Genomic DNA, 20,229 nt, shown 5'->3' with positions numbered 1-20,229 from the left:
AACAGACTGCAATACCTAATCCAATGCCTCGATTTTGCAAACAGAGCTGTTTGGTCTTGAGGATGGCTGTTGTGCGAACTACAAGCCCAAGGGAATTGACTTGGGTTCAAAACAATGGGGGAGGGGGAGTGAATAAAAAAAAAAGGAGGGGGAAAACCTGCTTGTAATCCAGATGAAAAAGTGTCGAGGCAATGGCACACAAGGGCCACTGTTCCAGGCTACTGCTCCTGTTATTGCATGGCTCATTGTGATTTAAAAGAGGAGCTGCAACTGAGCAAAACCAACAGGCAAGTTTTACAAGGTGACAAAGGTTTAATTTTGCAATCTTGCTGGCAATCCGGCCTCAATTCGGCAAACCGTTTACATACGTGTTTAACTGGGAACACGGGATTAATCCTATTGACTGTAACGGGGTTAACTACATATGTACAGCGGGGTGATACTTACAGCCTCAACGGAACTACGCAGGGCAGTGAGGCTCTAAACGCGGACGATTTATCAGAAACCCACTTTCATGTAGCAAAGATTTTTCAGACTCGAGGTCTTTCTCCCAAACTTTTTAACATGGAGATTTCCCTCGGGAGCCGATCCGCTCTACCCACAACACTCTGCACACTTCAAGCAGTGAACCGCCATTTTCTCATCCTTTCCCTTGCCATTCCTTACGGTGGTGAAGAAGTACAAATATTTGCGGGTTTGGCCCGGGCCGTCCCGTGTGTACAACGCCGTCTGTCCGGGCGGTGCCGTCTGTCCGAGCAGTGCCGCTGCCGCTCATCCCCGGAGGCCCTGGGGCACGGACCCCATCCAGCATCACCGCCCGCCCCCGCCGCCGGCTGCGCGCCCCGGGCCCTGGGAGCCGCTGCGCTGCTGCCTGCCGTCGCGTCCCCCCCGCAGGCTGCCGGCTGAAGCCGCGGGGAAGGGGGCTGCCCGCGGGCGGCCCGCGGCTACAGCTGCTCCCCCGCCGCCCCTGCCCGCCGCGCCCCGCGCCCCGCGCCCCGCGCCCCGCGGGGGTGCCCGGGCTGCCCACCCCGCCGGAGCAGCCCTCCCGGGAGCGGCTTCCCTGGGAGGGGGGGACCCACCTCCGCTAGCCCGGCCCGGCGCGGCGCGTCCCGCCCTCAGACGCGCTCACTCCCCCGCGCCGCCGCCCCGTAAGTACCTGGCGGCGCGGCCGTCGGGCGGCGCAGAGCGGCGGGATGGGGCCCCGCGGCGGCCGCGGGCTGTACGTGGGGCGGAGGGCCGCCGCCCTGCTGGCCGCGCTGCTGCTGGCGCTGCTGGCCGCGCTGCTGGCGCTCGCCGCCCTCTACGGGCGCTGCCGGCAGGAGGCGCCGCTGCCGGCGCCCCCCTCGCCCGCCGCCCCCGGCCCCGCCGCCCCGCCGGCGCCTGCTCCCGCCGCCGGCTCCGGCCGCCGCCTGCCTCGCCACCTCCTGCCGCTCCACTACGACCTGGAGCTGTGGCCGCGGGTGCGGCCGGGCCAGGCGGGGCCCTTCGCCTTCAGCGGGCAGGTGAACATCACGGTGCGCTGCCGGCAGGACACGGACGCGGCGGTGCTGCACAGCTCCGGGCTGCGGAGCCGCGGGGCCGCCGCCGTGCGCGGTCCCTTGCCCGAGCCGGGCGCCGCCGTGGAGGTGGCGGGGCTGCGGCAGGAGGCGGCGGGCGAGGTGGCGGTGCTGGAGCTGCGCGGCCGGCTGCGGGCCGGGCGCCGCTACGTGCTGCAGCTGGGCTTCCAGGGCCGGCTGGAGGAGGACCTCGACGGGCTCTTCCTCACCCGTTACACCGACCAAGGACGGAGCAGGTAGGCGGCGGCGGCCGCCCCCGGGACCCCGCGCCCCTCCGCCGGCGGCAGCGGCGGCGCCCCGGCCCCGCGGCGGGGTCGCCCGTGGCGTGGGAGCGTCGGACGCAGCTCCGGCAGCTGCTGCGTCTCCGCAGCCGGTGTTCGGGGTGGCACCAGGGCCGGGCGGCACTTGGGGGAGCAGCTCGCTGCCTTGGGTGGCGAGAGAGGTGGCTGCGCTGCACGGCGGGGCTGCCCGGGGCAGCCGCTTTGCGCAGTCCGCACCCTTTCCCAGGTGTACATCACGGGCTGCGAAGATAACTTGCCCGAGACTCGGGTTTGTGCTCCGTGACGGTCGCTCTCCTCTCCAGAGAGCACCAGCTCGGTCGCCCGGGCTTTCCTCCAGCGGCTGACAGGATCCGCAGCACCGGGTCGTGGTGCCTTGCAAAGACCATGCCGAGGTGGTTTGCACAGACCTTGTTTGCAGGGGCTGGTGAGGAGCTGCTGTTCCGGGGTTAGTCTGGGAGGGCTTGCTGAGGGTCTGTCAGACAGAGATCTGCCTTTGGCAGAGGAGAGAGCCTATCTCAACTGGTCAAGCAACGTTTTCTGGACAGTTTCAAGTCTCTCTTGCTGTGCCTTTGACTGGCAGCAGGGGGTCAGACAATACTTACGCCCAGTTCCTGGGAGCCGCAGTCCGGCTCAGTCTTCATCCCGGCCCCACACTTGTCTGTGTAGCACTGACAGCTCCTCACCTCCTCTTCCTGTGGCTGTGGGGAGCATGTCTTTATCTGGAGCCCAGGATTTCGGATGTGTATTTGGGCATGAGTTTAGAGACGTTTCAGAAGTATGGTGGAGTAGGATGGGTGGCTGCTTCAGACAGCTGGACTTCGTAGGTGCTATTGCACATGAAGTTGGTTGGCTGTCGTCGAACAACCAATGATTTCCTTAGTGAGTGCTATTAGGATGCTTTCCTTGTTATTTTCTTTTGAACTGCTAAATCAGTACCGGGGCATTGTGAGCTTATCAAGCAGTCAATCGTCTAAAACATATTTTCACCCTCAAAATAATGCTTGCTGATTTATTTTTTTATTGGGGATCTTCCCAAGGTGAATTGCATTGTAAACTTCTGGTTGTGAAACTTGCTAAAGAAAAGTGAAACTTAAGATTATTATTTAAATAGTCCCAATGCAAGACAAGTTTCTCAAAATAGGTGTTTAAAGGAGAGGCAGATAAATTGCTTATTTTAAAGCTATTTCATTTTTAATATTTAAAGATGTAGTGAATTGCTGAGGATCAGCAATCAGTGAGTCAAAAGGAAAACTAGAGTTAAAATTCAAGTGTTCTTGGCTCCCAGCCTATCGATGAGTCCACTAAAATAAACTGTGTCTCAGCAGTTCATAGATTTCTTGTTCATGGAGGTAATATTCAGTTACCCGCAAGATCCATACATACAAGTCCCTGTATGAGTAGTGATAATAAGAAACCACAAAATAAAGTTAATAGTTTTTATTGAAATGGAGGAGGACTCTGTGGTTTTTCTGCAACAAGTTGGCTTTTCAGCTGCTAGCTCTTGTGTAAATCTTCACTGATATCATTGTCTGCCACATCTGGAAAAATTAACTTATGCAGACTTTTTTTTTTTAAGATAAAGGAGATAAGTTGGTTAACCATAGAGAAAAATGCAGTACGGTAAAAAGTATTTTTAGGAAATACATTATGTTTTTCTTCAGTTGCTACTTCTTCATTCACTGATTGTCATTCACAGGATTATTTGTGCAACTTATGAGTTAAGGAAGATCTAGGACACTTTGTTTGATTTACATAATTAAAAAAAATCCAAATAAGCAAGAAAGGAACAAGCACTTAATTACTTAATACTGTATCAGTGTGCTTTCTGATTCTGTATTGATTCAATCAAGTCCTACTTAAGAAACACTGAATTAGACTATGACATTTTTTGATTCAGACTGTAAAATTCAGAGGATCTGGAAAAAAAGCTATCGTCAGCTATGCTGCCACAGTAGAAAAGAAGAAAAAAATGTTTTTAAATCATTATAATGTGTATATTCCAATTTTCAATTGTTTAGAGGATTTATGACAATTGTTCTACTTCATCCTTAGCTCATCATGAAGCACTAATGAAATGTGAGACTGCAGCCTGGTTAAAGAGATGCCAGTGGTGTTCAGACACTGAAATAAATCAAAGGAAATCCACTGATTGCAGATGTAATGTATTGTTTTGGTTACTTGTTCCTGCCCACATTCCTGATATTCTTGAATGGATTTTGCCTATCTTTTCTGCTTTAAAAAGACTTTATCTGAATCGAAAGTATGCAATAGTATCTTGTTATTTTTTCCTTCACTAAGAATAAAGTCATCACTTTACCAGCCATTTCCTAATCTGATGGGGTCCAGCTACACTGAAGGGGTTTTGCTTTCCTTTTTTTTTTTGGAGGAGGAGGTGTGTTTTGAGGGGTATAGTCTGTAAGCTCAAGCAAGCTGTTAATGATGGAAAAAGTTGGATTCTAATGGATTATATAAATCAGGAGCAATTTAAAAACATTCAGTGCCCTTCAGCTGTCAGTACAAAGCCTGTTACCATGCGGTGAGGAAACTACAATCTGCAGCAGACTGTCCTGTAGCTCTTCTAAAGTGACTTGTAGCCTTGGGGTCTGATTGCTGCATAGGCTTCTGACTTCAGCACCTAACTTAAAGCACCAGCTGTAACAGACAGCATGCTGTTTATCTGCAGTCATGCAGACTCCTATATTCTTGCATGCATTACAAGTCTTAGTGGTTTTTGTAATTTGTGCGTGTGGAACCACTGGAGACCTCTTGTTTCAGAACAGTTTAGGCAGAGAAGGGCAAGCTTTCAGGAGAGAGCTAGATCCTGAAGAGAAGCGAAGTCCCTGAAATGTTTGTTCCATCTGGGCTTTGGCACCAGCTTTTTTCGTGGTCAGACATCCCCATTGCTCTTGGCAGGTTGGCAGAATTAGCTAGTTGACACAAAGTACTGTTCCCTGTCCTCTCTCCAAGTCGGAGCCGGTGCACACTGGCAAGGTGGTGTGGGAAAGCTGTTGGCAGAGACAGCTATTTTCAGAAGTGCTAACCTCACCACTGTAGAAAGCAGAATAAACCAAAGCCCAAACTTCAATGAGTTTTCAACACAGAAATTGTTTGTTATCAGTTTGATCATTGATGACTGCGTATGTTTTTACTGTAATTGACAATTTGTACTACCCACCTGGTCCGGTCTTACATACAAAAGAAAACTCTGAAAAATGGGAGCACTCTTTATGGATAGTGCACAGCCCCTGTCTGCAGTGCTTGCAGGAGCAAAGGAAGTAAAAAAGGAGGATGCTCCCATTTCACCAGCACTAAGTATTTTAAGGCTTTCCTGTTGAAATGGGGAATCTGTATTCTGCATATAGCTGGGGAGTCCATGCCAGAATCTGGCTAGGCAGAAAGATACAGAAACCACCTTTGCCCTTCTCTAGCAGTGCTGGCTCAAACATACACAATGCAGGAGGTTTGTTGTGGCATCATTCTGCATACAGACCTTGCAGTGCTGTGAATGAGCTCATGTATACTACTCCAGGGTTAGAGGATCCCTGTGGAGTCTACCGTAAAGTGCAGGCTGTACGTCACTGTTCACGTCAGTGTTTCAACATCCTTTGAGAATTTTGCTTGGTAGCCACTCTGCACATGTCCTATGCAACTACTGTGAAATACTTGACTGGATAGGGCTGCTATTAACAGGCATCCCAAAACATAATCAAACACAATAATTGTGCTGATTTTTATCAGTTGCTTCTGCACCATTTACTAGAATGAGGGCAAAGGGGATTACAACAGCTTTGGTGCAGTTAATTGTGCCTCAGAGCAGGGGATCTGAAGTTCTTCTTAGCTCTGTTTTATATTACTCTGTGGGTCATATAAACACATCAAAGGCATGGGACAGAAGTCAGAGCAAATAATAGGTTTGGTGTTTTCTTGGGCTGCATGTTAGTATTGGGGCACCGTTCACCTGAAAGAGGGACCGGGACAGCTGCTGCACACAACAGGATTCCGCTGACTGTAAAACTCCCTTACTTTGAGCCACTTCAGGGTTTGTTTTATGGTTTAATTCTCATATATTTTTAAAGTGGAAGAAATCAGAGATAAAAGATGTTAACACAAAACCCCATTATGCTATCAGTGTTACAAATAACATTATTTTAATGAGAAGGCATTTTTAGAAAAACAACCTTTTCTGCATCAAAACAGAACATTTCTTCTACAACGATGCTGGTTTTTTTCAGGTGAAACAACATCCAGTAGGCATTCATGTACTATACAGGATGCATTCTTCATTTTCCTTTTCTTCTTTTTAGACACGTGTGTAGTATAAATTGCCAAGGACTTAGGCTAAGAGATCCTGTTATCTGTTTGTTCCGCATTATTTGAAAGTATTGTGTCTTTGATTTTGTTTCACTAGAGGAAGGAGGCATTACATGATTCTTACCAAAAAAGAAAATGAAATCTATGCACAAAACTGTAGGCTTAAGAGAGGAATTTATTTGTCTGCTTAGGCAATGTTAGGCTTTTTTAAAAATTAATTTCCTTTTGGGTAATTTGTTTTGTGATAATATTGCAGTGTGGAAAAAAGTTTGCTAGTAATTCAGTTCATACTAATGCCTTCACCTTTTTAAAAATAAAAAAACAAGAAAAAAGGCCCAACAATGATTCATTCTGACAAATTATATGAGGTAATGCTTGTTTGAAACACCAGTTACTTGTGTAACATGCATGAAACATTCCCATTTTTCTTTTTTATTTGGAGACCTGCTGAAAAATAACATTTAATCCATCCTCATATTTCTTTTTTATCATGATGCTTTTGCCCACTATAAGCTATTTTGTATTCTTGAACAAGACTTTATTGTGGGCAAATTTGCTAAGTGTCTGCATCAGTTTCTGCTGGTACAGGGCGTCCTAAGGCAGTAATTGTACTGGTGCGGGGGAATTTGGTGTTGCTCAGCGTTTCCTAGAACCAACCTGTGACTGATTGCACAACTGAATGCACAAAAGCATACTTTGCTGCATGGGAAGATGGAGTTTAGAGTATTTTCAGTGATTGATTCCCTCAGTTAAGTGGTCTGTCACTTTTGCTGCTCCTGTGCAAGCCTGGCAGAGGGTTAAGTCACTTTCTGTCATTGGACAGGAGAAAGGAGAGAAGGAGGTGATACCTCTGTCGCTGGTGGAGCTTCAGCTGCGCTCAGCAAGGCAGCTGGTGGCTGGCACAGCACACACTTGACCCTGCAGTCAATCAGGTCCATAAAGAACATCCTCCTGCACTGAGAGGCAAGAAGTCAAATATATTGTGCTGCTCTCTCTCAAGCCAGTCCTGACTTCAAAGTAGACGTCACGGTCCCAATAGTCAACCATGCATCGATGTGTGTTCAGCATGGGTTCTTTTACATGTCATAAGTTGTGTTATGGTACAGCATCAGATACGTCTGTTAAATGCAATATGTACCATGTTTTGAGAGTACCATGCTTTTACACAGTTGCCCTGTTGATCTTAACTCAGTTCCCCAGCATCAGCAGTGGCGATGATGTAATGTAGATGGACTGGTGATGCTTCCAGCACTGGGTTGATTAGATCGGCTTTGAGCAGCGTTAGGTAGCACAGCTATTAAAATGGCAACAGCCAAATGTCTTTCAAAGGACTTCTGGAATGCTGGCCTTGGGAACTGGGTGGAAAGCATTGCTGAGTTTTGTCCATGGAAGCAGGAAGCTAATGACTCTGTTCCTTGGGTCGAACTGCACACAATGCAGTATGTCTTCTGCAAAGTAATGTCAATATCAATGGAAAGCTAAACTGTTCATTTCAGGTACCAGGAAAAGGGATTCTTAAAACATGCAACCTTAGGTTTCGTACATGGTTCAGTGCTACAGAATCACGATGAGGCGCAGTCACACTGTGCTTCTATGGTAGATCTGACTCGTTACCTAGTGTTGCTTAATGTATGGGTACTGTCGTGATGGCCCCGGCTCTTTTGGGATGTCTCTGTGCTAAGCGTAAGCCTTTGTGAAGCTGGTGTGAATACACTGTTAGTCAACACCCCAACTACAGCTGAAAAATATTAGCCCTGTGGTAGTATCGAGGTCACTGACACAAGAGATCATGGCATTCTTGTATGCCCAGCTGCTGGCAGCTACTTGGCTGACAGGTATAGAGCTTTGAGAACCATTGCATGTGTATTTTTTTCTAATTCCTGGTAAAGCTGCCCTATCATGAACAGCCTAGATGTACAGCTCTTTCTTGAAACTTTGGCCACAGGACACAGCAATTTATCTTTTGATTCCAGCCAGTGTGTCACAGAGATCTGCCCCAAGTGAGGCAAGGCTCCATAGTGTAAGGTAGAAAAGGATCCTCTTGAAGGGCTTGCCAGTGCCCTGGAACAGCCCTGATGCTGCTTTCACTGGAGTTGTTCTCTATGCGGTTTGACGGAAGCGTGCAAGTGCACGTATGCGTGGTCACCTAACGGTTATTACAATTTCTTATTAAAATGTACTGTTAAAATAAGAGTGCATGTGTTAGAGAGAGAAGCAAGTGTACAGAGAGATTCTAATTGCAAAATTGAAGTTGGGCATTGTATCATTTTTGAGCACTGGCCTGCTGTGTGCAAAACTTCAATCAACCCTGTCTTAATAAACAAACTAGAAAAGCTCAAATACATACAATATGATATCTGGAAAAGATCTGTGAGGGGAAAAAAAAAAGACCTAATTAAAAGAGACTGCTTTTCTCTAGAAGCATCCAAACTGAACAGTCTGTTGGGCACGGGGTTTTAATCATGGCTTTAAATAATAACCAAACCTTTTCCAGATCTGCATTATCTGTGTGATTAATTTCTTGATTTTCTGATTTGGTGTTTGTATGCACAGTATATTGATTCCGATCAGCTGTAGCATGCTGGATTAATCTTAACTTGTATTTTTAATACAGTATGCTGATTGCCTCCCAACTGGAACCAACGTATGCCAGGACAGTTTATCCATGTTTTGATGAACCTGCCATGAAGGCCACGTTTAATATCAGAATTGTCCATGACCCAAGCTATGTGGCTCTTTCCAACATGCCTGCTATTGGTAGGTAAACAACAAGTAGACTTATGGGATTTTTTTCCCCTAAATTGCTTTAAGAAAGGGTGTAATTTATCTGAACAGACTATATCAACAGTGTTGTGTTGTCCATGCGCTAATGCCTTGAAAATGCACAGAAAATCTGTGTCTATGAACTTAAAAATTTGGAGACAGTTATTCATAATTAATGCCTCTGATGGCAGTAATTCCATAGTTTTGTCAGTTGACATGTCCTCTCTCTGGTTGGTTGCACGGGTTTGATTCCTGGATTTACTGCTTAGTCAGTGTGCGTGACATCTGCTTAAAACAACACAGCAGCTCTAGTATGCAAAGACTGTAATTGTGTTATTAAAGGATTCCTTTCATTCTAAGTAAATTTTAAGATGTATTTACAACATACAAAAAATTGTTTTACCAGGCAGAGACACGATATCCTCCTGTGTATGTGCAGAATAAGAACGAGAGGACTCTAATGCTCTAGAGGTGCTCCTTGCTGGGATCTCATGTGCGATGTGTGTGGGATGCATGTGGGATATAAGATTCCAAACAAATTCTGTAAATTAGTGTTCCTACAGGAATCCATTGGATCTCTTGCCTCCTTCTTAAATGTCGTTTTTCTGCCGTTCAGTGCCATGAATCTTTTTCACCTAAATAATTTTCAGCCATAAAAAAGAAGGTTTATGAGTTTTCCATGGAAGCTAAGTAACTTAGGAATTATAATAGATGGGATCTCTGTGAGAGTTGCTTGAAGCATTTTTTTCCATGTCTCCCTTATTTAGAAGGAACGTATCTGATTAAGTATTTCAGAATTCTCAGGCACACATGACCTATACTTGAATCATAATAGATTGTACATTTTAGAGATATGCAGCATGGAATCAATTGTCCACAGTTTGCCCACATCCTAAATCTGACACAGTTTGATGTCCTTCCAGGACTTCAATTAAGAAGCTCCAGAGTGGATTTTTGGTGTTTGCATGGAAGGTCATGACTCTGATACATGGTCGTAGCAAGGAGTCTGGCTGCTTGCCTTCTACCAGAAACATATGAAGTTGGTGCAGAAATACAGCATATCGAAGAGAGGTGTAAAAAAACATGCAGAAAACACAAAAATCCTTGTTTGCTATGGAAGAGCAATGGTTTGAATATTTCTTTGATTTTTTTTTCTAGATGTATCTGAAATTAAGGATGAAAATGGAAGCCTGTGGACTGTTACCACGTTTAACACTTCGCTGAAAATGTCAACTTACTTGACTGCTTTTGTGATTTGTGATTTTGATTATGTCACCAGAATTGAGCGGGGAAACGAGGTAAATATGAGGCTGCATAATACACTAATACGTTATAATACATTATACAATTATACAATAATACAATAATTATACAATTATATTATACAATATAATACAATAATCATACAATTATACAATAATACAATAATTATACAATTATACAATAATACATTATAGCAGTTTACAACAGAATTTGGCTCTGTGGCGCATCATGTGCTTTAGAAGATATCACAGACATTAACTGTGCTTTCCATTCCAAAACTATTCACTTATGTAGCAAAACTGCTAACATTTATCCTGCAGATATTTCTGCAGAAAGCTTTCCTTTAGGACAATTAGGACAATTTATTGTCCTGTCCTGATCATTTCATACAATTCCACAAGTAGGCATGGGTCTGTATGTTAAAACTTTAGAGGCAGCTACTCTGCAGAAAGTACTGGTCATAGTTCAGGGTCTTCTTATCTTCTTAGCTCCCTTAGTTGGAAAAAATATCCATTTCCACTACTGTGACAAACCACTGAAGTTCAGTGCCTTCTTCTTCAAGGCCCTTTGAGGAGCAGCGTCACGACATCAGTAGGTGCAATACTGTGCTCCAAGCATTTTGTATACTAGTATTTTAACCTTTTATTCTGCAGCGGACATATTTTTTTAGCCTCCAAAAGTGATTGTTTTGTGTTTGAAGCTTCTTCATCAGTGAGTATTCAGTTTTGCTCTTACGCTACAATGGGCAAAGCTTCCTGAGGGAAGCTGTAAAAAAGTATACTCTGTTGGCACCAGTCGTTTCACTTTCCTTCTTTTGTTGAAAGTCAACAGGGAAAAGGTGTAACAACTTCTTCCAAAATAAATAGTAAACTCAAGCATAAAGCTTATACTTGCTACCCACAATAAATGAGAGAACCATGTTAGCTTCATGGTTAGTGTGCTGTTGTTCTGCTGGGGAAAGGTGGGACAAGGTGAGAGGACAGTGCAGAGGTGACCTAGGAAGCACAGTATTAGCTCCTTTTTAAAGTGAAGATTGGACTTGGTATGTCATACCTGCATATCTACCCTGTATAAAACATGTTGGATGCTTACAGCTCTGACTGTGGTGCCTTTTTCTTGGGCTGATGTGTACTAATAGGAGTCAGCAAAGCAAAGCTTCCAAACTAGCATTTTTCAGAGGGAAGAGGCACCACTGCCCATCTTCTGTGAGATAGAGGGGCGAGGGTATTTTACCCCTTGGTTTCAGACAGAGATGCTCAATTTATGTCTCCGTAGTATTTGTGTGAGCATGCTTGTTGTGTCTGTTTTGTCATTTCTGGTAAGTAATTTACAACCCCAAACACTCGTATTATAACTCAAAGCTTATACTAGGATTAGGATTTTAAGTCTGCCCGGTATGTTTAGGTTTGGCAAAATGAAGTGATCTGATCTTTGAATCTCCTCTGAAGCCTCAGCTGAAAAGAGGGGCTCAGAGGCTGAGGATACTCTGTTGACTGAATATGCTTTATTTTTTGCCTTTTAAATTAAATCCTGGTGCTTCCCCAACTGTGCTATTAGGGTTTGGCTGCGCAGCTCCTTGTGAGATGCAAGAAATGTGGGGGTTTTGAGCTGCTAGGCACCGGGGGGGGTCTCGCATCCAGAGATACATGATGGAGGCATAAACGTTTCCTCAGTCTACTCCATCACCTTGGGCAAGCAGCTGCCCTCTTCAGTACCATGACAAAGCAAATGGGCATGGCAGGGGAAAGCTTTGCTTGTTGCTGCTGTCTCCGTTACTCAGAGGTACCGATGTCATCTGCTCAGATGTCATCTGCTCTCTTTAGCAGCAGTGGGAGGCCAGTGGTCTGTTTCAGCCTGTGAGAAAGTTCAAGAGGAGAGATGTGTATGTTTGGACAGCAAATGCACTCTGAACATCCATTTCTCTCTTCAGGGAAAGAGTGGTGGGCTGAGGGAGAGTTTGTCACCCAGACTCATTGGCTGGAATACACTGGATAAGATGTGTGGATCTAAATAGTTTTACAGCATTTCCTATTTAATAAAAGAAAAATCAGGAGTCTCTTTGTTCCAGTAATATATAGTTGGATTCAAGTCTTGGCCCTTTTGAAGAGCTGGAACTCTCCTAGGTTTTAGCAGGATTAGGCTCTGTGCCACATTTTGTTAGGTCCAGCAAGACTTGGGTTGGGATTTTTTTCATTAAAAGCTTCATTGCATGATCTGGTGTGGACAGACAGCATTTTCAAACAATGATTCACAGAAGAGAAGCAAAGAAAATGAAAATATGAGGGTTGTCTAAAATAATGTTTCCTTGTTTTACTGCAGATACGTATCTGGGCTCGGAAAGAGGCAGTTAAAAATGGGTATGTTGACTATGCTTTAAATATCACAGGCCCCATCTTTTCATTTCTGGAAAACTTACTTAACGTCAGCTACCCTCTGCCAAAGACAGGTGAGATTACTTATTTTCTTAAATGGACCACAAATGGCTGCTGATGCTGTAACGTTCACAGAAGCAATGGGGTTCTTTTGCAGTATTCTCTTTTTACAGCTTATCACATTCATGGAATAAAACCCCTAAGCTTTAACTAACTGAATTCTGCTTTCTGCATCATGGCTTTTATTAACCCATAGCTCGGCACTCTTACCTTCACATCACGCTCATTCTCTTAAAGCATCATTTCCTAATGAAGAGGCAGATGGGGCTACAAAGTGGATAGAAAGGAGTTGTTCAGTCACGTGGCTATCTCTGGGATGCATAGACCTGATATAGGCAAGTCCCTATGTCCTCCTAGTAAATCCATTCTTGCTATAACCTGCGTGTCCCCAAAGCATTCCTTGCTTTCTTCAATATGTCCCTGTCTCACCTGTGAGTTGGCTGTATGTTCCTGCACATTCCTCCCCTGAAAGAGGTTCCTGCAGAAGAACATTGCTTCTGCTAAAAATGGACATCAGGTAAGTTAGTAAGTCAAGCTTCAGTCAAGAAAGAAGGGTGCCATCATGTGGTTCACTGTACAGTTTGTCTGCTACTTGTACTTGGATTCCCAAGGGCTTCAGCATTAATATTACAGGGGAAAGTGCTCTTTTATACAAATTGGTAGAATATTAAGAGCACAGAATGCAGTTCTTATTTAAAACGAGTTTTGAACTGCCTATCATTGTAGCAGATTGCAGGATTTTGGAGGAAGAATTTCCCTCCTTTCTTGACTAGATAATTTGTTGATTTGTCAAATCTGTATTTCAGTACTTGAACGAAATAAAGTTTCATCTGTGTAAATGTGTTATCTCCCAGTGTATTTAGAATAACACTACACTTCTTATGGAAAATGTAACATATGCAATCGTCGCTTTTTAAATTTTGTTATCTTAGTAATCATACAAGCTACTCGAGGGCTGCAGGCAATTCTGTTTAATGCTTGTGTTCTTCTGTTTAGGAGCAATGTCAATACATTAATTCATTAGTATAAAAATATTAAAAAATTGAAGTAGAAGAACAGTATTGCAGGCTTCCTGTTAGGTAAGATTTCAGTTTCACAGAATGCTGTAATACCATTAGAATCCCCATTGTAACATCATGCAATACCAACGGCATTTCCCACTGACTTTCTTTGATGTTTTTGCTTAAAACCCGATAGGATTAGATGAACCAAGAACAGCTCCTTGTAAATGCTAGAGATTTCTATTGTGAACTCAAAATGTGAAATTAAGAATAAACGCATATAAAGTTAGAGGTATTTAAAGGTTTGTCTTCACCTGATTTTAAGGCAGCTATAAGTGATCTCTCTTCCCCCAGGCTGGCTAGATGAGGGCTGCCTCACCAAAAGTGAAATACCTTTGCTGTAAGCCTGAGGCGATAGGCCCCGCTGAGATGCGGTCTAGCTTTGCTGGGGTTCAGCACCACGCTTGGGTTAACTGCGTTGCTTTCGGACTGGAACTGGCTCATGGTCAGCTGGTATGGAGTTCAAGCTTGTGTCTGCTTCCAAAATGCTCTGTATACCTTTTGCAAATTTTGCTCTTTGCTGCTGAGTTTAAACAGTGTATCTTCCTTTGAGATTCTTGATCTTCATCCAAGGCCCGTCTCTGTTTTGTGCAACTCTCACATTTGAACTGGAAACCTGCTCCCTTGTATAAGGCAGAAGGGGAGCACAGAGGTAACAGACCTGCTGTGGAAACAAAGAGATGATGTTTCCAAGGCACCTTTCAGATAAGAGTGGAAAGGATCCCTCTACTCACAGAGCTGGAAGAGCAAGGTGTTTTGTTTTTTTTTTTTTTTATCAATTGCTAGGCTGAAGAAAGAGGTGAGTATGATCCTTCCCAAACACACGAGAAACTCATACAGAGAAAGATTTCTGAGAGCCAGAAGTGAATGTATTCTCTCCTAGCCTTGGTAGAATACAGCCTTCATTTTTATTCAAAACATTTGTATGTACAAGATACAGTACAGATCTGGGCTCTGTGGGAGTTTATTACGTGTCTCCCTGAAAGAGGGGCAATCACAGAGGAAACGTTTGACAAGAAGAAATTTCACAGACTGCTTGCAAGAGTGTTGCCATAATGCAGCAAAGGACCACTAAGATGTAGTATCCTTTAATTGCATACTGGGCCAGTGTGAGCATTAAAATCATGTGAGCATTTTACTTACGAAAATTTTAAAGATACCCTTTTTTTCTCTGTTTGAATCAATTTAGATCTGGTTGCACTGCCTGATTTTGGAGCAGGTGCTATGGAAAACTGGGGGCTAATGACTTTCCAAGAATCATCATTGATGTACCTCCCAAGTGATAAATTCACAAGCAGAAAGGCAATGATTGCCATAATTGTGTCACATGAGCTAGGACACCAGGCATGTGGTAAAAAATTCTGTACATTTATTTGTCTATGAGGTTGTTTCCTTCCAGTGCTGATGATGCAGTCACTGATTAGTAGAGGAAAAATAGGGACTTGACAGTAGGGGGTGTGAGGGTGTGAGCACTAGAGGACTGAAAGACTATTTGATCATATGTGCAGCTGACAAGTCTGCATATTACAGGCTGCATACTGACTGCGCAGGACTCATTGATACAGAACTGTTAATGGGCTACTTATTTTTTGTCTTACACAATACCTGAATGCCATACTAAAAAATACTGTAGGCATGTCAGGATGACACAGTTCTCTTGGTATACAGTATACTTAGTACTTCAGTGTGAGAATTAATGGACTTCATAAGTATTATTTTGTAGTGGGAGTGCATGTACGTATTGCAAAAGGTATTTGTTTCTCTGTAAGAAACAGCCTGTGGTATGATAGAACAAAATTAACATGAACACATTTTACACTGTAGCTGGATCTTTGTCCAGTTTTCATACAGATTTTCAAAATTTTTCTTATTTGGTTTGGAATTATAATGCAGTTTTACTTTTTTATTGGCTATGTTTAATTTACTGTTGTTTGCCAGAGCAACAAGTGTTTGCACTTAGTCAACAAAATTAGCGAAACAGTTTAACTTGGCTAGTTAAACTTGCATGTATGCACTTGTATGCCCTTCTGGCAAGGTCTGTAACTTTTCAGACCTTCAGGTGAGCAGAGTGTTTTTATTGCAGGCCAATAAAACAAATATCAGTACTTTATTAAACTTTTTTTAAAACAAAGTTGTAGTTCAAGTTTTTAAGAATTAACAAATAAAATAGAAATCCGCAAGTGATTAGTTTTTTGTTAAATGTGAACTGCCACATATGAGGACGTAGCAGCTGTTGTGGAAGTTTTACTGCTTGCCAGGATAGGAATTTGCTGATTTTGGAAATGATTATTTCCCCAGTTCTGTTTATCATCCACCTGACAGTTTCCTTTAGTTAAGAACATGGAAAAATGGTTTTGTAATTGTTTGATAAATGCCCTACTTTTAATCATAGCCTGATCTTTTAGATCTCTAAATTTTTTTGGGAAGTGTTTAAAATTGAATAGAGTAAAAGAATGACATAAAACACTGACATCCATACTCATGGTATGAAATTGTAAGTGAAACAATTAAAAAATAACTGCTCTGAACCTCCAACTTTTTCCAAGATGCATCTTTTTCTACTGAATTTTCACTATCTGAAGGAATATCCAGCATTTTGTTCAGTTGACATGTACACATTAAATCAAGTTACTTCAGCATAGGTATGTGTGTTGAACCTGCAAAACTGAAAACAGCAGTCCAAAGAGATGTTGAGACATTTTTTCTTTTTATTTAAGTGGTTTGGAAATCTGGTTACAATGAACTGGTGGAATGATCTGTGGCTTAATGAGGGACTGGCATCTTACTTTGAGTACCTCGGAGCTACCTTTGTTGAACCCAAGCTTTCACTGGTAAGTGCTAATGCTTACTGAAGTAAGTAAGCTAAAGTAGCAAAGTTCCAGCATGTAGGTAGACAAGAAAGCTGCAGGAGATGGGATTTAATCAAGCCATAGTTTTAGTAACTTAACTCCCCTGGGAAGCACCAGCAGGGCTTGATTGTTCCCTGGAGGGTTTCCATCTGCTAGGGGCTGTCATCAAACCCAGCTCTTCTACGGCTGGCGCAGAGGACGGCTGGACAGCTGTGATTCTGCAGTGACAAGGAGTTGGTGTTTTGCCCTAGATCTGTCATTTAACAAACCCAGCTTGCTCTCCTGGGTTCTGTAGCTCATGGTTTGCCTCCCTGCCTGTCCAAGCACTTTTCGAAGCACCCCGTACCCGGGTACCTTTACTGAGCAGTAAGTACGTTGGGTCATTTTGAGTCTGTTTACCTCACTGGGTCCATGGATATCCAGTTGTGGATAAGGCAAATATAGTGCACATAGCTAATCCGACAGCAAGGTAAAACTCCTTCCCGTTCCATCCAGATGGGAATAAGCATAAATCCCACAGCGTATTAGAAAACTGCATCCATCGTTAAACTCTGAGACAGGAGGATAGGTGCTGCTAATTGTAGCCATGAGATGAGATGCACTCACCTGCGCAGTCATAACTGTCTGTGCACAGTGCCCTCGGCTTCTGAAGGAAGGAGAAGCCTTTAGTCTGGGCAGGCCCGAGACTGCAGCCAACCCAGTCTGCTTTTTATTTTGCTCAGATGAAATACCGTTTGTCACTTTTCTTCTATAATTCACCAAAGTACTTAATTACATGCTTAATTGGAAACTAATACAGGCATGTCAAACAAATTCTGTCAGAAGGATTTTTAGGTCATGGAATATGCTAACCCCCTGCTTTGAACTTCAACAGCAGCTCACTTTATTCTCTGTAAAGCTGTATTTTAATACCATTGAAAAGTATAAAGACCACCAAATTTTAAATTGGAAAAAAGTCTTTGTCTCCTTTTAAATTTTTTCATTTAGAAACTTTTCTTTCTAAAAATCAACAATTGCCATTTTATTTATGTCCATAAAGTAAATTTTAATACTGGGCAGTAATTCCATTTGATAAATTACAGTTATGTGATTTGCCTTGGAACTCCAGAGTAAATTATACAGGTGCAAGAATACAGTGCAGTTTTATAAGCCATATGCATTCACAGAACCACAGACTGGCTGAGGTTGGAAGTGACCACTGGAGGTCATCTGGTCCAACCCCCTCCTCAAGCAGGGCTACCTAAGTCAGTTGCCCAGGACCATGTCCAGATGGCTTTTGAACATCTCCAAGGATGGAGACTCCACCACCTCTCTGGGCAGCCGGTGCCAGTGCTCAGTCACCCTCACAGTAAAAAAGTGTTTCCTGATGTTCAGAGGGAACCTCCTGTGTTTCACAGTGTGGCCTGGGCACCACTTGAAAATAGCCTGGCTCCGTCCTCTTTGTACCCTCCCTTCAGATATTTATATACATTTATGAGATCCCACCCCTGAGCCTGCTGTTCTCCAGGCTGAACAGTCACAGATCTCTCAGCCTTTCCTCATGTCTGAGATGCTCCAGTCCATTCATCATCTTTGTGGCCCTTCACTGGGCTATCTCCAGTAGCTCTGTATCTTTCCTCTACTGGGGAGCCCAGCACTGGGCCCCACACTCCAGGTGTGGCCTCACCAGTGGTGAGCAGAGGGGAAGGATCACCTCCCTCAGCCTGCCAGCAGTACTCCTCCTAACACAGCCCTAGATACCATTAGCCGCCTTTGCTGCAAGGGCACGTTGCTGGCTTATGTTCAACTTGGTGTCCTTTGTGTCCCCAGGTCCTTTTTCGCAAAGCTGCTTTCCAGCTGGGCGGCCCCCAGCACATACTGGTGCCTGGAGTTGTTCTTCTCCAGGTGCAGGACTTTGCACTCCTCCTTGCTGAACTTCAAGAGGCTCCTGTCAGTTCACTTCTCCAGCCTGTCCAGGTCCCTCTGGGTGGCAACATGACCCTCTGGTGTATCAGCCACTCCTTCCAATTTTGTGTCATCTGCAAACCTGCCGAGGGTACACTCTGCCCCATCACCCAGATCATTAATGAAGATGTTGAACAAGACCAATATTTGCCCCTGGGGTACACTGCTAGTTACTGGCCTCCAACTAGACCATGTGCCACTGATCACCACCCAATTACAAACTGAACCCTGAATATTAAATTTACTGGCTGTTTACAAAGATAAAAATTATCAACAAATTCGATCCCATTAATTGGAAGCCTGTGTTCTTCTCCTTGAGAAGTAGAAGTGCTCAGTGGCCTGCAGTGGTTTAAAAAATTTAGGTTTTTTTCTTTACCTTTGTAATTATGTCATTTTCCATCCAGTCTTAGGAGAGGTACTCAGCTGGGGGAATGAATCATCATTTGATAAAAAGAGAACTTCACGGATTTGCACCAAAGGAGCCATTTTCCCTCCATATTTCTCAATGGATCACAGTAGAACTGCTGCATAGTTAAGCCTTGCTACCCTTAGTAGCTTAGTTTTTAGGTTATTACTCAGGGTTGCAGCAGGCGAAACAGAGAATTTAGGAGGAAAATGCTGCCATATTAATGACATACAGATGTAAATGAGATACATGTTTTCAGTTTTCAGTATTTGTTCATTTGCTGTTTAATACAGCTGACTTATTTTTCCCTGAGGATTACACTGTAATTGTCTTGGGCCTGACAGGCCCAAACCCACAGTTTTCTCAGATGTAAAATTTTCACTGCCCTAATTAGTAATGTTGCATGTGGAAAAATGTTAGGATTGGGTGTAAGGTCCCTTTTACTTCATGGGAAAGTTAGGGAGGGGGGAAAAGGATCATTCCTTGTTTATTGACAGACTATTTCTATTAGTGCTAATCCCATAATTACATTACCTCCTGAGAATAAGTATTTTCTCTTCAGCTCACTTAGATTTGTCTTTTTCTTGCAGGATAAAATCTTTTATGATCACGTTGTACAACCTGTCTTAAGGGAAGACAGCGAAATAGGAGTTCGATCACTGTCAGAGAGTGAAGACAAGATCAAAGGATCATTTTCTTTAATGTCTCTGTTCGACAGCATTACATACAACAAGGTTAAAAAATATAAAATTCTTCCCATTTCTTATATATTCTAAATTAATTCTAAACTAAGTAGGTTTGAGAGGAACAGTGGAATATTCTGTTGAATTACAGTACTTTTTGTAGGTAGTTTTGTCACTCAATATTTGTTTCTGCTGCACGCACAAATATATTGGATGTTGCAAATCTATTTGGCGATGAAAGAAACAGTGAAAACATTTTTAACCTCTGTGAAATATGAAGCATAGCCTGAATAACTTCTCTAGAATATAGTTTGAAAAAATATTTCAATGATAATTCATGTTTTCTCATATTTTTTTTCTATTCCAGGGGGCTTCTATTACCTGGATGCTTTCTGGTTTCCTGACTGAGAAGCTGTTTATCAGAGCACTCACTGTAAGTTTGAAAAACTAACATCTTCATCTTGATTTGTAAGCTCGAGAATTACAATTGCACAAATTACTGTTTGTCTTGCTGATGTTTTTCATTGAACTCTCATGAATTCTGATGCTTTTGTTTGTTTCTGTACAGTCGTATCTGAAAGAATTTTCCTTCTCAAATGCTAACCAAGATGATCTCTGGACCCACATACAGATGGTACTCATTTTATCTCTAGTATTCTTGCTCTGGTGTTTGGCACAAT

At 43.4% G+C, this 20,229-nt stretch overlaps 1 protein-coding gene across 5 annotated transcripts in view; it reads left to right on the top strand.

Annotated features, from left to right (window-relative positions):
* The first annotated feature begins 1,193 nt into the window (after positions 1-1,193).
* LVRN (laeverin) overlaps positions 1,194-20,229 on the top strand; it is a 40,425-nt gene continuing 21,389 nt past the window's right edge. For 4 of the 5 annotated variants that reach the window (XM_072860464.1, XM_072860463.1, XM_072860465.1 and 1 more), the window contains exons 1-9: positions 1,194-1,792; positions 8,763-8,905; positions 10,070-10,209; positions 12,494-12,620; positions 14,857-15,011; positions 16,385-16,498; positions 19,457-19,600; positions 19,917-19,982; positions 20,118-20,183. In XM_072860464.1, coding sequence (XP_072716565.1) covers positions 1,194-1,792; positions 8,763-8,905; positions 10,070-10,209; positions 12,494-12,620; positions 14,857-15,011; positions 16,385-16,498; positions 19,457-19,600; positions 19,917-19,982; positions 20,118-20,183 — 1,554 coding nt within the window. Of the gene's footprint in view, positions 1,793-3,958; positions 3,995-8,762; positions 8,906-10,069; positions 10,210-12,493; positions 12,621-14,856; positions 15,012-16,384; positions 16,499-19,456; positions 19,601-19,916; positions 19,983-20,117; positions 20,184-20,229 lie in introns of those variants that run through there. The other variant, XM_072860467.1, reaches the window with a different exon arrangement.

Source organism: Ciconia boyciana, chromosome 4 (assembly GCF_034638445.1).
Source record: "Ciconia boyciana chromosome 4, ASM3463844v1, whole genome shotgun sequence".
Classification (NCBI taxonomy): Eukaryota; Metazoa; Chordata; class Aves; order Ciconiiformes; family Ciconiidae; genus Ciconia; species Ciconia boyciana.
The sequence above is the reverse complement of the archived record's forward strand: the minus strand, read 5'-3'. Positions and strand labels throughout refer to the sequence as shown.